This window comes from Poecilia mexicana, unplaced genomic scaffold (assembly GCF_051168715.1).
Source record: "Poecilia mexicana isolate PSO_F unplaced genomic scaffold, ASM5116871v1 scaffold_23, whole genome shotgun sequence".
Classification (NCBI taxonomy): Eukaryota; Metazoa; Chordata; class Actinopteri; order Cyprinodontiformes; family Poeciliidae; genus Poecilia; species Poecilia mexicana.
In genome coordinates, this window is record NW_028263392.1 from 16,233,585 (window position 1) to 16,250,411 (window position 16,827).

General features: G+C 43.6%; 1 protein-coding gene across 1 annotated transcript in view; it reads left to right on the plus strand.

The window, feature by feature from the left end:
* The window catches only part of LOC148152539 (thyrotropin-releasing hormone-degrading ectoenzyme-like), a 45,505-nt gene that overhangs the window by 12,585 nt on the left and 16,093 nt on the right, over nucleotides 1-16,827 (plus strand). Inside the window, exon 3 of the mRNA XM_088003543.1 lies at nucleotides 11,702-11,975. Within this exon, the coding sequence (XP_087859669.1) occupies nucleotides 11,702-11,975 (274 nt within the window). The remainder of the gene's footprint in view (nucleotides 1-11,701; nucleotides 11,976-16,827) is intronic.

Below are 16,827 nucleotides of genomic sequence, written 5' to 3' on the forward strand. Positions count from 1 at the left end.
TCCCGGTTGCCATGGTTTTTTTTTTTTTTTTTTTAACCAGCAGTTTGTTAGAAAAATTAAATCAGGCCTGATTTCCTTTCTGCTAGTCGTTCTGGCACACACTGAACTGAAACTGCACCAATCAGATCCCTCCTGTGTGTGTGTGTGTTTACTTTTCCCATGTTCCCCGGCAGCATGTGTTGGGATCGATGTGGGATCGATGTGGCAGCTGCTGCACCAGCGCGGCTCGATCACCACACAACGAGCTGCGAGTTAAAGTTAAACGCAGCTTCTGAGGGGAAACCTGCCCACTGTCCGCTCCGTGCACGACCTGATTGGTTTAATGTCGTATGAAAGACAAACGGCCTTTTCTGAGCTGCGCAGTGCGTGTTTACACCAGCAGAATAAAGATTTTTCTAACACACGGCGATGCTGAGAGAGCAGCAGTTGGACGGATTTGTTGGAGATAATCTGGGAAAATATGGGAAGCCAGAATCCTAATTTATCAGAGGAAAGCTGATGATTAATGCGCTCTGAGGCTCCCTGGTTCATGCTGCTGTTTTCTAGCCGCCATCTTGAAACAATCAAAACATTTCTGATAACTGACCAGAAACAGGAAAAGGATTTTCTGATTTATTATCTGGTGAATAACTTTCTGTTGCATGCATGTTCACACCAAGGTAAAAATGTAAAAACACAAATTAAAAATAAGTTTGTACACTAAAGTCAAATTTACAGCATATGAAAATGATGCTGTATAGTTATTAAAAATAAATTGCAACTGATCATTGGTGTATTTGTTACAGAAGGCGATTAGTGCCACTGGGAAAAAGAGAAAGAATGCAGACTATCATTCCCCCAACTTATGATATAAAAGTTGAAATTCTGAGGAAAACATTTTAAATTTTGAGATAATTTTTGTTCCCAGTGGCTCCAGTGCTCTGCAGTTATTAAAAATATAGATAGAAAAAAAGGCAATTTTACTTATGTGGCACATTTTCAGCAACAAGATAGTTAAAAATGTTTTACATGGTTAGAAGTAAAATAAGACGTAACATTTCTGTGGCTAAGTACAGGAAACGTGTTGATTTATTGGTTATGAGTCAAAGGCGACTTGATTTCCAGGAACTCAGTGTTTCAGCTGTTTTTCAGTTTTCTGGAAGTTTGCTCCAGATATGTGGAGCATAGAAGCTGAATGCTGTTTCTCTGTTTGGTTCTAACAGAAATATTTTATAGTGTATTCTCTGACTTTTTAGTCAGACCTGTGAAGACGCTGCTGCAGAAATCAATGCAACTAAAGATAAAAACATGGATGAGTTTCTCTAGATCTTTCTGCGACGTTAGTCCCTAATGGTGAAAATGTTTGTGAGCTGATAGAAGGCCGAATTTGTAACGTCTTTATGTGGCTCTGAAGGTTCAGGTTCAGACCTGATCTTTGGTTTCCAGCTGTTAAACCTGAAGCTCTGCTGATTCTGGATTGTAACTTCATTTTCTGTTCAGAAGGAGAAAGTTCCGTATTTTCTGCACTATAAGGCGCATAGAATAGACGCTACAGTTGGGGTTCCCACCCATCCCATATTGAACCTAAATGGGACGCGATTTGTTCCATACTCTACAAATGTGGATGTGTAATAATAAAGAACTGGTCCCCGAGTACTTTATATAGTAGTCTGCCCCAGTCGTTGTTTCACTCACGGTGTTGGTGTTGCGATATTGTGCCCACCTGCTTTCTGGGTAACACAGACCAACCGACACGCTGCCGCCACAGTCCCTGTCTCTCCCCCCCTGGCTTTAAATGTATAGGGGCTGGTCTCATGGTAACCCTAGTCGAAGCACCCCGATGAATGTCTAAAGCCACTTTGTTGACATAAAGAATGTGAACAAAACAGTCCGACTCCGGTCAGTGAGGAGAGCCTTCCGGACTGGGCCGGGTGTGACCCAGTCCGTTCGCGTACAGCATGTTGGTGGAGAACGTGGTGCTAAATGTCCTGCAGACGACCTGATTCTAGACGGTCGGTACTTCTTCTTCTTCTTTAGGTTTTAACGGCAGCTTGCATCCATGAATGTTGCACTACTTCCATCTATTGGATCAGATGGTCGGTAGATAGATAGGTCAGTCAAACTTTATTAACAAACCAGCGTTCTGACAACTATCCCAGCATGCACTGCGTGCTTCTTCTTCTACGGATGAAAATGAAGTCGGTGGCTGCTTACCGTAGATGCTAGACCTGTTGTGGCTCAATATTGGTCCATATATAAGGCTCACCGGATTATAAGGCGCACCGTCGGCTTTTGAGGAAATTGAAGGTTTTAGGTGCGCCTTATAGTGCAGAAAATACGGTAATGGCACCCGAGGCATTAATTAGTTCTAAGAATCTGATCATTGATTGGATGGTTCATGATCACACACTTTGCAGCCTCAACAAAATTCTATTTTCTTTATCTAGAAGAAAATAAATTTGGCTGAAATATCTTATTTCCTCTAAGCTTTTCCATTTGCAAACCTGTGAAATTCATCATTTGTTCATAATCTTGGCCATTAAAGTTATTCCAGTTCTTAAAACAGAAAACATTTATTGATTTGTTATAGAAACCGGATTCTTCTGTATTTTACTGGAACTGTTGGAAAATCCAGTTTTAAATCTAATTTTCCTGGAGAACTTCCTGTGTGTTCTGGGACTGTGCAGTGCTGAGGGGTGTGTTAGCTTCAGGATTAGCTTGATGCAGCCATCCAGCTAACGCTAACCCTCTGTGAGATTAGCTTAAATACTTGTGAGGCTGATGGAGGAGAATGAATTAGTCCAGTTAAACCAGTTTAGTTCTGCTCAGTTCTTCTGTCTGAGCTGAACAGGAACCATCAGCTGGACGAGGAACCTTTCCTTTAATTCACTTTGTAGTATTCTGGCTCCAGGTGGTTTTGAATTGAGCGATTTAAAGAAAATACTCCTCTGAAGACATTTAAAAAGCCAACAGTTGCTTTTAAGCAGCACTTGGTGACAGTAAGGAGAAAAACCTCAGTTACATCAGGAATAAACTGCATCACAGATTAAAGGCTGTGGTTGTCTGCCTGCCAGAAGAAATGAGAATAATTCATAATTAAAGCAACAAGTTAATGGCTGGGATTCTAATGCATTCATTTTGATTAATTACATAGATTAAGGTATTAAAAATGAACTCAATCACATTTTTAGTTTTTACACACAAAAGTCCCGAAGGGGAACCTTGTTGTGTTTCTGTCCATAAAACTGATGTACATGAGACGGACTGTCGATTTGGTCCATGGAGGAGAAATGCAGAACCGTTTACTCACTGCTCAAAAAGGTTTGTGAAATATTTACTGACTCTCTGGGGATTTTGTTCCAGATAAAAATACTCCCATCAGTTTCTCCGTTAAACTCCTCAGTGCTTCCTGGTTTCTCATTTGTAGGCATCAAGCTGGAGAACCAGAGATGATCAGAGACGATAAATCTGATTTAAATTTGACAAAACTCCTACTTTGAACACACAGTGGATGGTGATGATTTTAGGACAGGTCAAAGTTCATGTTCTCCTCCAGACTGGAGGAACTCCAGGGATGAAGAGCAGTTTAAAACTTTTGCCCAGCAGCAGCAGCGCTACGTTGGCAGGAAGAACAGGATGGTCCCGGAGTCTTCCTGGCCGGATCGTCAGACTAATTTCCCAGAAATTTCTCCCACACGCTAAACGATGTCCATAACTTCGCTTGGTTAGGCAGAATTGATCCTGCCTGAAATTGGCCATGAAATGAAACTTAATTCAATTCCTCACAGCATCCTCATCCTCACCTTCATCCTCCGGCCTGAGAGGAAGGGATCAGAGCAGGAAGTGGCGGTGGCTCCGCCCCCTGCAGCCGCAGTTCCTCTTCCCAACAACTTCCTGTTTAAATCGAGTTCTTCCCGTTCGCCGTCAGTCGGCGCCTCAGGGAGAAATCCTCTAAAGTTTGTTCTTTCTGCTCCGCCGGGCTGAGAGGAGGAAGAGAACAAACGTCTTTACACAATTTGATCTGTGTTTAAATCCACTTCCAGCTTTCTCTCCAGATCCGCTGCAGGTTTTTCTGTTTAAATGGATTTTCCTGAAGTGAAATCTGAAAAGTGTGGCCTGCATTTTTGGGTTGTTTCAGCTCCGACTGACTACAGGATGAACATTTTCATTAGAGACTCGTCTAATCTCAGAGATTCTCAGTTGAATTTAAGTCTGGACTTTAACTAGGCCATTCTGACATGAATGTCTCTAACTGTATGTTCAAACACTAGTAAAAACAAAGGTCTAGTCAAAGTCCGTACCCAAGCTTTACAGAGAATCTGTGGCAGGGACCAGAAACGGAAAGAAGTGGAACTGAAACGGGAAAAAGTTCTTCATGTTCGTCTTTTCTAACAAACTTGTGGAAGAAAAACGTTCCAGAGAAGAAAAGGAGTAAAAAAGATGAGTGGAAACGAGAGACAAGGATGAGGAGGACTGGGAAGAAAATGTGTAAAATAAATAAAAATGGATGGATTGTCAAAGGGAAGAGGAGGAGGAGGAGGAGGAGGGAACGAGTGAAGCCAGGCGAAGGTGAAAAAAGAAGTAAATCCTCAACGGAGGTGAAGAAGAAAAAACATAAGAGGAGTCAAAGTGATGAAGAGGAGGGATTACGCTCAGACGATGGAGTGCATGAAGAAGGGAAGGAAATCTGAAAATGAGAAGGAAGGATGAGGGAGGAGGGAAGGATAAACGGATGCAGAGAAGCAAATTGAAAGGAGCTGTGGAGAGGTGAGGAAGAGGAGGAGGAGGAGGAAGAGACGAATAATAAACAGAGAGAGGCAGGCGGAGGGAGAGAATAATGGAGGGAGCCTGAGAGGGACGAGATAAAGAGAGGATCTATTAGAGAGGAGGAGGATGAGCCTGTCACACACACACACACACACACACACACACACACACACACACGATGTGACATCCTGCTGCCACGGTAACGCCTGTTCTAACAATAATCCTGATTGACTGGCAAACACACACACATTCATGAAGTGATACTCTGCTTAATCTGAACGCGAGTGGAGAAGTGGATATGACATCACTTCCTGCCGAGATCGAATGAATTGTTCACAATCAGAGATGTGAAGAAACTGCTGAGTCAGCGCTGTTATTATCTCACACACACACACACACACACACACAGTGGACACACTGATCGCTTTAAGCAACATATCAAATTGCGATTGGGAGCTGCATTGAAACGACCGCGGCGGCGCAGCGCGATGCGGCGCTGCTGCTGATTCATCAGCTTCACAGGAATCTGGGACTGGATCAGGAGTTCAGTCAGATTCTGTTTGATTCACTGAAGGACACAACGCTCCGTCATTCAGCTGTTCTAAACTGGAACCATCAGAGAGATTGGCTCTGAACTGGAAACCAGTTTAAACCTGTTCTAACTGGAGATGAACCAACCAGTCATTTTGGGACCAACATCAGATCAGAGATCTTGTGAATCACTGTGGCCCTGGTAGAGAGGCAACTTATCCAGCTAATCCTGCTTTCTGCACATCAGCTGCATGCGCACAGACTTGGCAGATACTTTACACCTTCCTGTTTCAACCTTCCTGTTTCTCTGTGAAGGATTTGGATTAAAACTGGTAGTTGATCTGGTTGCTCTGCGCTCGTTACAGTCTAATGAACATCTGCAGATTGTTTACTTTTCTCAACAGGAAATGCTGCCCTCTCTAGATAAAATATAAATAGATTAACACAACTTTGCATCGTACATTGTTGTTTGGTTTTCTGTGTTCTGCTCCCGTTGTCTTTAGAGACGGGCTCATTTGGACCCAACAAGCTTTTTACCCAGTGTTCAGTCCAGCAGCATCGACCCAGATGCAATTTTGTAAGTTTGTGTGTGCTGTTACGGGCACTGACAGTCTGACGGAACAACCCCATTGCTTCCCCACTGTTCAACCAGTTACATCTGCTGCTCTTCTCCTGAGCGTTGCCCTAAGACCACAGGAAGGTTAAAGACTCCTGGACACATGAAGAGTTTACACATTAACAGGATCCAGTAGTTCATCTCCAAAACCTTGAGAACCCAATGAAACGATCGCCTGCTAACCTGCAGGTGTTGAGGCTAGCTGCTGACTTTAGGTGGATGGACGCAAACACCAGACCAGTTTCATCTTCAAACTAAAACATACTCTGACTCTATTTATTAGACGTTCAGAAATAAACCTTTATTCCATATTTCATGGCTTGGTTCCTCTGCTAAACGTCTTTAATGGAACATAAATTGAGTTTTAACCAGAGGGGATTGTAAAGCAACAGCAGTAAGTTACTGGAACAATAAACCAGGATAATTAACTGATATTAAATCTTATAGTTCTCTAAAAATCTGCAGCATTTGCTGTTTACCAATTAAAAGTTCTGTCAGCATTTAGAGCAACAACTTTCACTGATTTATTCGGGAGGCAGGCTGAACGTTCTGCTAAGCTGAGACTTTAAAAACATGTAAGAATAAATAACTGGTATTTCTAACAGGCTTTAGCTTTAAAATGGGCGTTCTGGCAGCAGAGCCCCGATCGAAAGGCGGCGAACGAGATGAAGATGGTCAAAGGAGGGACCAATTAAAGCGAGGATGACTAGAAACTGTCAGCGTGCCGGTGCATGGCGAACTGCCAGATTCATCCGAGTGGTTTTGAGAGAGAGCAGATTTCCATCCCTGGAACTATAATTAATGTTGTACCAGGAGACAACAGAATAATCTTCCAAATTAGCGCCCATTTATTCTGAGGAAAATTACCCACGAGGTGCAAAAACTAATTAATGCATCTGAGTTTCTTTGTGGAAGGAAATGAAGATCTGACTGAACTTTAACTGCAGTGTGAAACTGCAGCAGGAATCTGCATCATAATGCCGCATGTTGGAGTTTAGCTGCAGCGGCAGAGCGGCGTCCTGCTGGGATGAAACCAGCAAACCGACTGCTGAAGATGAAGACGAGCAGCACCATGCAACCTGAATGATGAAGAGCACCGAGTCCAGGGGTCAGGAGGTCACCTTCCCCGTTTCACTACGAGGCAGCTCCAAAAATCTGGATATCATGAAAAAGTGCAACATTTCAGAACATTAAGCTCAATGCTATAGATCTATGACAGGTAGAGTGAAATATTTCAGGCTTTAATTCTGTTGATTCTCAGAAGGAAGACATGTCAGAACTTTACATCAGATCAGTAAAAATGTGAACGTTTTGAACGCTCGTGTTACACTGGAAGACTCCACTGTTTCCTTCCACTCAACTTTCTATGAATATCTTTGATGCATCACTTTGTGAACAGCCAGACTCTTTAGGACGTTTTATGACCGGGTCAGGCTGTCCATGACCTCTGACCCAGACAGAGACGGTCACTCAGGAAACCTTTCCAGGTGTTTTAATCAGCTGATTAGGGCGTGGCATCATGACTTTCTAATATTTAACGTTTTCATAATATTCTGATTATCTAAGATGTTGAATTTTGTGTTTTCATTCTGTGAGCCAGAACTCTGGTTACCTGAAATGAAAGTTGAAACATTTCACTGTGTGATGGATTTACACAGTGGCTTTTATTTTCTGAAATTGGTGATGGATTGATGGCTTCTAATTTATCAACACAGATGCTTAATTATAACTTTAAAAAAGCAAAAAGCACAGAAAGCTGGTGAGTCGCTCGTCTTTCTGCCGGATCTCCTGGTTTGGTCGTTGGAATCGCAGAATGAGGCTCCGTATCGCCGCTCTCTTCACCGTGAGCTGCACTTTAAAGCTGCTGTAATAGCAGCCATTTTCTCTTACAGGCAAATATTTACCATAAGTGTACTTCAGCTGGATTGTTGCTGCTTGACTCCTCCTGGAGAACATAAAGGCCTGGAAGGAGCATGTGAAGGTGAACATTTTCAATCGCTGATTTTTTGAGGAGTTTCTGCTTCAACACCACAGAAAAAAAACTTTCTGGAAAAACTCGAGCAAACTGTCAAATCAGAAATGAACAAACAAACGAAGTCATGATACACCCAACATCATCAACTGCTGGAGGAACAGAACTGGTTGGGCCATTGGTTCATTGAAGGAGCTATGATGCGTATCCATGGCAACAAGGTGTTTTTCTAACTCAGAGCAGCTAATTGGCATCTCAAAAGCCCATATAATACCTGACCTTTGACCCCAGAGGAGTTGAGAAGAAGGAAGATGGTCCAGCTCTTCCATCCATAATAAAGACTGATCCCCTACTCCAACAACTCCACCCAATAGCAGAGATTAAAGAGCAGCGGCAAAAGCAAAGGAGGTGGGTTAGCAGTGCTAGCTAACAACTGATGATGTCGTCCAATGACTGAAGATACTAGATGCTATGAGTTATACCATTTAATGTCCTTTTGGGATAAAGTATTTTTGAATTTGATTTTATTATTAACCTTTATTTAAATCCCTGATCACCGTGGAAACCAAACTGATGACCGAAGATTCAAAGTTCAGTAGAGAAAACTCCCATCATCAGTTCGGACCTTACAACTCGTTTAACGAACTACTGAAACATCCTTGTTCCTCCGTGTTCTCACCAAATCATCTCCACAAATCAAATGTCCTGCTTTGTGTTTTTTAGTTCTTATAGTCGGGATATTCCTGAGTTGTGAAGTGATTCTGCAGAGTGGCTCCCACTCAGAGGGAGCCCTGCAGTGGGACTGTGGGGACCTGTGGACCGTCCTGCAGTGGGACTGTGGGGACCTGTGGACCGTCCTGCAGTGGGACTGTGGGGACCTGTGGACCGTCCTGCAGTGGGACTGTGGGGACCTGTGGACCGTCCTGCAGTGGGACTGTGGGGACCTGTGGACCGTCCTGCAGTGGGACTGTGGGGACCTGTGGACCGTCCTGCAGTGGGACTGTGGGGACCTGTGGACCGTCCTGCAGTGGGACTGTGGGGACCTGTGGACCGTCCTGCAGTGGGACTGTGGGGACCTGTGGACCATCCTGCAGTGGGGACCTGTGGACCGTCCTGCAGTGGGACTGTGGGGACCTGTGGACCGTCCTGCAGTGGGACTGTGGGGACCTGTGGACCGTCCTGCAGTGGGACTGTGGGGACCTGTGGACCGCCCTGCAGTGGGACTGTGGGGACCTGTGGACCGTCCTGCAGTGGGACTGTGGGGACCTGTGGACCGTCCTGCAGTGGGACTGTGGGGACCTGTGGACCATCCTGCAGTGGGGACCTGTGGACCGTCCTGCAGTGGGACTGTGGGGACCTGTGGACCGTCCTGCAGTGGGACTGTGGGGACCTGTGGACCGCCCTGCAGTGGGACTGTGGGGACCTGTGGACCGTCCTGCAGTGGGACTGTGGGGACCTGTGGACCGCCCTGCAGTGTGGACCTGTGGACCGTCCTGCAGTGGGACTGTGGGGACCTGTGGACCGTCCTGCAGTGGGACTGTGGGGACCTGTGGACCGCCCTGCAGTGGGACTGTGGGGACCTGTGGACCGCCCTGCAGTGTGTGGCTCCACAGACACTCAGGGACGGTTAGTGTTGAGAAGCAGCCTCAGCTGGCGGCCATGTTGGGTTGACTGCTCTCTGACAGCCGCGCTGCAGAGTGGAGAGGTCAGTATTGATCCACATCAACTCATCCAGCTCTGGATTACTGCTTCAGCTGGGGGGAGAGTCACAGAGGAACACAGCTGCTGCTGCAGCTGCTGCAGCAGCAGCTGAGGTAGATCTCTTTGACCGATCAGCTCCATTCATCTCTGGTCTCCTCATAAAGCGTCTCGTTCATCATGAAGTCCGATCCGTCCTCCCAACACGTTCCTAACATTCAGCTGGACGGTAAACTGTCCCAAAGGTCATCGCCATACACAATAATATCGTAGTTTTGAAACAATTTTCTAGCAATATAACGGTAATGGCATGTTAACACATTCTCAAAGATCGATGAAGTTTAAATTCCAACAAACATTTAATACTTGAACTGGAAGACATTTTAAATATCAAAATAAATAATATATAAAATGAAAAAAGGGCTAGATGAGACCAAAACACCAGACTAAAACTTTTATCATGTAGAAAAGAAAAACGATAAATTATTGGTCTTATTTTAATTCATCATGTGATGAATTAATTTATTATTTACAGCTGATCTTACTTTGCTCTCACATCTTGTATTATTACTTTTTGTCACATTAGAGTTGAAATCATTCAACTTCTCCAGCGTTTTGTTGGCTTCTGTTGATTGAATCTCCATCTTTGCTGCATTATCAGGTTGAAAGTCTTTCTGGATGTGATGTAAATGTCACACAGCAGATCCACAGTGGGCCGTCGGGCTGGACTGCTGCTGCTCTGCAGAGGTCATGCAGAGGTCATGCACACCATGCATCGCCAACACGATGCGTCCCGCTGAGTCCGACTGGACGGAGCTGCTGGTCACCTGGCTTTAAACTCATCAGGCTCATTCATGAAAAGCAGCTAATCCAGCATGAGGAAACTGAACTAAGCAGTAAAATCACCTTTGATTGGTTAATTCCAGGCTTTATTTGATTTCATGAGCTGTGGCTCAGATTTGTTTGAACATTAAATGTCACGACTAGCAGAGTGAGGATGAAGGTTTGGTTCTGCTCCAGTTTAAACCGGATTACTCCCAATTTACGATTAGTCAGCTAACGAACCGAAACACAAGTTTATTAAACATTTTGGTGAGTTTAGTTTTTACTGATGGATGACAACTTTTACCTTCAATACTTTGGTTTTTATTTGTAATTAAACGGTTAACAGGAGAAACCTTGATGGTAATAAAATGTCAGCAGCTTTTCGGTCAATTTTTTTTCTTTTCAGTTGATAAAACTAATAATTTTAATCAACTTTAAAGAATTATTGACCTAAAACAAACTTTTTGTTTAGCTTCGTCTTCTTTCAAGTGTACCTGGAAACTAGACCAAAAGTACTTGGTAAGATTTTGTGTTTTTACAGTGAAGGCACTTTATGAAAGCATAGAGTAAAAAGTCAAAATGGCAGCAAATAATGTAAAATTGGAGAGTAGTAGGAGAAAGCGGTGGGCTCGGTTATGAAGACTGCTGAGATATTCATGATCTTGTTTTTCTGTAATGGTGACAAAACACTGTCAGACATCCTGACAGTGTTTTGTTGCTTCTGTTTGCTCAGGTTTTCTATAAGATGTTGTTTCTCCCTGCTGGGGTCAAAGGTCACGGTCAGGTTGACGGAATGAAATCTGTTTGGATGTAGATGTGATGCAGAAAACCGCTGCAGATGGAGGAGCTGCTCTGTGTTTTTCCTCTGTGTTTGGCGGAAAAAGGCAAAACGTTTTTATTGTGGAGATGATTGCTGCTGGACCCGGCGGCGGCGGCCATGTTGACACAGACCTCCGTCTCTAACAGAGGAGGTCAGAGAGGCGACTGAATGAAAGCAGAGGAGATAAAATAAGGAAAAAAGGTGAAATCTGGCAGACGGAGTGTGAAGTTCTGTAATTTCCAGTGAAGGTCTGAGTTTTATTAAAGGAACTCCGGGTTGAGTCTCTGTGGGTTTGTGTTGACGGATTTTTCTCATCAGAATCACAGGAAAATGTTTTTACTGCTGCTGACATTAATAAAGTCCAGAGCAGTGGAACCAACCTGAGGCTCGTTTGGATCAGAACCGCTCCGCTTCTACAGCTGAATCTGTAGATTCTGGAGAACGTCCAGGATGAGTTGGACCTTCTGGTGCTGATGTTCTGTCTCCTGTCCAGGTACCTGGCGGTGACCCAGTTCAGCCCGATCCACGCCCGGAAGGCCTTCCCCTGCTTCGACGAGCCCGTCTACAAGGCCACCTTCTCCCTGAGCCTCCGCCACGACCCGCAGTACACGTCTCTGTCCAACATGCCGGTGGACAGCAGCTGGCCGGACGAGGACGGCTGGGTGACCAACCGCTTCGCCCGGACGCCCCGCATGTCCACCTACTACCTGGCCTGGGCCGTCTGCAACTTCACCTACAGGGAGACGCAGACCAGCAGCGGCGTGGCGGTGAGTCTCAGCCTGTTCTGGGAACGCCGTTCGTTCGTTTGTTTGTTTGTTTGTTTGTTTGTTTGTTGGAAGTGGAAAAAATGCCCGGTGAAAGTGGCTCGAGAACGACTCCAGCCTGTTTTCTCTCGCATCCATCAGTCCTGATCTCTGGGATTGAAACAGGAGATAAGAGCTGCAGTCATTACCATCACACAATAACTGACATAATTAAGCTCTGATTGGGGGAATAATGGCTTTATATCAGCAGCCAGCAGGAGAAAACAAGCGAGGACGAGTGAGTGACGGCGCAGATTCAGCTCTTTAAAGCTTTTAGATGTTGGATTTGTGCTTCAAAAACGAACATCTCTGGGATTTAATTTAAATAACGCCGACCTCCGAGTGTTTATGGAGCAAATCATCTTAAATAATCTCATATACGTTTATTTTTCAACTTGTTTTGACTGAATATTTTTCATATTTAAGTCACAAAAAAGAAAAACCACCAAGCTTGTCCAGTTTGAGCTGAATGGTGCGGACAGCATCTGTTTGTACAGCAGCAGCGTAAAATGAAACTTGTCGTTTTTCCATCATTTCAGCTAAAAGTTTGTACAAAATAAACTTTAAAATGACAAAGCTCAACTCCCCCCGCAAATTTAGAAAAATGACACTAACGTGGGCGGAGCCAATATAGCTGGGGGCGTGGCCAAGTAACTCATTAGGTCTTCCATATGGTGCGTTCACTGGTCAGTAAAATGTGAGACTTTTTAGTTCCCTAAAGGCTGAAAATCATAAAGTGAACTTGTGTTGTAAAATGATGAAATGTGGAAAAGTTGAAGCGGCGTGAATTTCTGAACGGTGGTTTTGATGCTGCTGGTCCGTTGGGATGAAATGAGACGTTGAAACGACGGATTATCAGCTGCAGATATCAGTGGATCGTCTGCAGATGATCCAATAAAATCAGCAGCTGCTCGTTATCTGAGGCTGAAGACGGTAATTAAGATGTGAACCGGCGATAATCTCCTGATCAGAAGCTTCCTGCCTTGCTGCTGCTCTGGCTCCATTAGGCTGCTGGGTCTCCCATCCACCTTTACTTCTGTTGTCATTTTAAATGTGACCAGAATGGATTTCTTCTCCTTTCTCAGGTGAATGTAGAGCAGAATTTTAAAAACGCTGCATCAGCGTCCAGCTGGGAGCCGCAGGAATAAACCAGGCGGACGAATCTTTCTGTCCTTATAACAAGACATTTTTCTCATGTTGTAAATGAAATAATCTGCCAATGAAATTAGTATTTTCAGCAATATTAATGGATTATTTACTCAAAACAAGCTCCAAGCTTGTTGAAAAGTTACTTAGTTTTGTCTTATCTGAAGTATAGTGAGAAATTTGCACTTGAAACCAGACAGAAATACTTGGTAGGATTTTGTGTTTTTGCAGTCGGAGCTTTAAGTCGACTGTTTGAGCTGATAGAGGATTTTGTTTTAAATCAACAAACGATGCAACAGTCAGCTCAGAAACAAAGCTGCAGAAAATTCCCATCAACTATTGGGATATTTTAGGTAAATAATAACGGGAGCAGCGTTGGACGGATCTGATCCAGATAAGCTGAACTTTGGTCTCGGTTTGTTTTTGTTTCTGCTCCTGTTTTTATCGCCTCTGATTTGAAAGTCAAATCGTTCACCTGATTTTCTCCTCATCCGTTTCCAAACGCTTCGAACGCAAACATGCACGTCGACACGTCGGACTTCCAACACAAGGACACAAAGCAGGCGCGACCTTGTTCGCCCCATCATCTCTATCAGTGTAATTACAGCTCATCCATCTCGTCTGCCAGGAACTCAAGGACGACGATCCGACACGCGCAGCCTTTGTCTCCTTGTTACAGAATTATAATTTAGGAGGAATCTGGCTTTAATGGCGCCTCGTATCTGGGTCGTTTATAACCATCAGCAGCCTCCAGCGCTCTGAGACGGAGGAAAACGCCAACAGATCCATCTTTATTTTTGCCCTTTTTCTATTTTTATACCAAACTGGGGAAACGTCGGCTGATGGGAAAACATGCTTCCCAGACGACCCCCGTGTTTCCAGTGGAGATCTGTGGGTTGAGGGCAGAGCATCCCGGAACCCCGGCCTCTTTGTTCCTGCGGTGTCTGGCTGCGCTGCGGGCCCAACACGCCTCTGATGACACCAAAACATCCTCTGGGAGTTTGTTCAGCGCTCCGCTAGCTTCCCTTCCCATTTTCGCTTTTTACCCCTTTTAAGCCTGAGGCTGTTTTTTATTTTTTTTTAGACATTTTCCACTTGAGAGAGAAAAAACACATCCCTCCATTCGGTCGGTAACGGCTCCATAACGGTGAGGCCAAACGAACAACCGCGGCCTGAAAGACACTCCAGGGAATCTGAAACACAATCCAGTCGGCCCGGAAAAAATCCAACACACGACATGAAAACTGAAACCGAGTCCAACTGAAGAGAAAATATCAGCCAAAAACGCTCACAGGCTGCCGGCTGATTGATTTATTCACTTACTAAAGGTTACTAAAACTGTTAGTCTTCTGGAAACCCGGCAGATGACGACGATGTGGAACTGCAGTTCATGAAAACAGAATTTTACAGCAAACCTGTACGGCAAAACCAAACGATGAGGAAAAACCTCTTTCTTCCACAGATCCTTTTTCCGTTGTGTCGATCCACAGATGATTGGCTGATTTTTATATTTTTTTCCACATCCACAGTAAACACACTCTCTGTTATTTAAAACCTTTTGGCTGAAAAACCTTGGATCTTTGAATCTGGAACTAGAACACAACACAGGACATCCATCGCTCTGTTGTTTGTGAGCATAAAGTTTTTCAGTTAAGAAAATGTCTGTGGACATTTAGATTGTTTTATAAGTGACATCAGGAAGCACTTTCTGCAGGTTACCAGCAATAATTAGCTACATTTATTTGTTTGTGTCTGGAAATGACTAATTTAATGTCTTTCATCCACAAACGTAGCATTAGCTTACCGTGAGTTTTAGAGACTTTGTCACCAGAATGTTAGATTTCTTCTTTTAAACTTTTATTTCTAATGACCTCCTCTTCCAACCTGGACAAATGGCCATACAAATGGTAGAAACCTTCATGTGAGCAGAGTTTTGGATCATCATCGTCATCAGCCGAGTCCTGATGAACTCATTTTAAACGCTGCAGCAGTGAGAACCTTTCCGCTTGGTGTTGAGCAGCACATCAGATCTCATTCTTCACACAGAGAACTGTGAACACGTCGAACGGTTCGCCAGTCAAAACGATCAAAAAGCTCCGATTTTCCAGCAGAGTGTTGAGAGAACGGATTCTCTCAGCCTCTTCCTGCTGTTTGCCTGTGGTAATCCGTGAAGACATGGTCCCGTCAGCAGGACGCAAGGCCTGATGGGAGATTAGCAGGAAGCCGGGTTCCATTTAAAAACCCAGGATGTGTTCATTTTGTCAGGAGCTGAAAAGCATCCAGAAAGCAGCAGATGCAGATTGTTGTGTCTACAAACATCTGCTGGATGGGCTCTGTGTGTCTCATATTAAGATCGCTGTTTTGGCCCGGAGGCAGCCGGGACGCTGCTGTCTGTTTGCGGAGCGGCTTCCTCTGACAGGAACGTTAATCCTGCCGTGCCTCCTCTTCCTCCTCTTCCTCCTGCCACGCTCTGAGAGGAGGACAAATAAAACGTCAGCCGTCCCCATCCTGACCAATCAAACGGCTCCGTCTGTCACAAACACTCTGTCCGGCGTTAATAAACGCTCCAGTCGGCGCGTCGCGCTCAGAAACACTCAGCCTGGTTTTAATACGAGGCTCTGAGGGACGTCAGGCTCCAAACAGGCCAGCAGTAAATCAGTTAATCACATGATGAATGGAAACAAAGTCAATAACTTCCATTTACACGATTTATTGTTGGTCTCTTTTTTCCTCTTTCTACCAAAAACCAGATGATTAAAATCTTCAGTCTGCTGTTTTCATCTCAGCTAGATTTTTTAAGTGACATTTTGTTTACAGATATTTCATAATCTGTTTTATTTGTTTTTATTGTTGCATTTTTAAAATGTCTCCAGTTCCAGTGTTAAATGTTCACTAGAATTTAAAGTTTATTGGTCTTTATAATGTGTTCCTGCATTAGCATACCATTTCCATTATTGGTATCAAAACATCAATATTATCGTTTATTGCAATAACATCTGGGACAAGGTGTTATCGTGGTTTTCATTCAAAAACCAACTTTGTCTTTTCCCAGGAATAAAGTCTTTATTTAATTGACTTTTTTATTAGTTTTTGGAATGTTTGCTAGTTTTTATTAGTTAAATATTTCATTTTTATTGGTTATACTAGTAGTTTTAGTTTGTTTATACTTCGGTTAATTTTTAGGAATTGAATTACTATGATTATGTTTACATTTACTGGGTGATAAATACTCAACTGATAATATTTTCAAAAAATGTATTAAGTTATTGTTGACCAACCAAATACAAAAACGGAGGATATTATATCTGTAATTTCATTGTTTTAGTTGGTTTTATAAACACACAAGTTAATAGATTTCCCCCATTTATTACTGTATTCATTTATTTCAGTTAAAGGAAATGTTTTCTCAGTTTCAGTTTTTATTTTTAGTTAATTTACAGCTAGCTGCTTAGCTCACATGCTAGGTAGCTAGCTCCAATGGTAACGCTAGCTAGCTGTTTTATAAGTATCTTCACCACCGACTCACTTCTGCTACCAACCCATAAAATGTATTTATTTCAGTTTTCTTTTGTAGATTTATTTTGTGATAACTGTCTTAACTTTCTTTCATCTCAAATTTGAGTTGGTGAAAGTATTTCTTATTGTGAAGGACTTGGCTGAATGTAGGGAT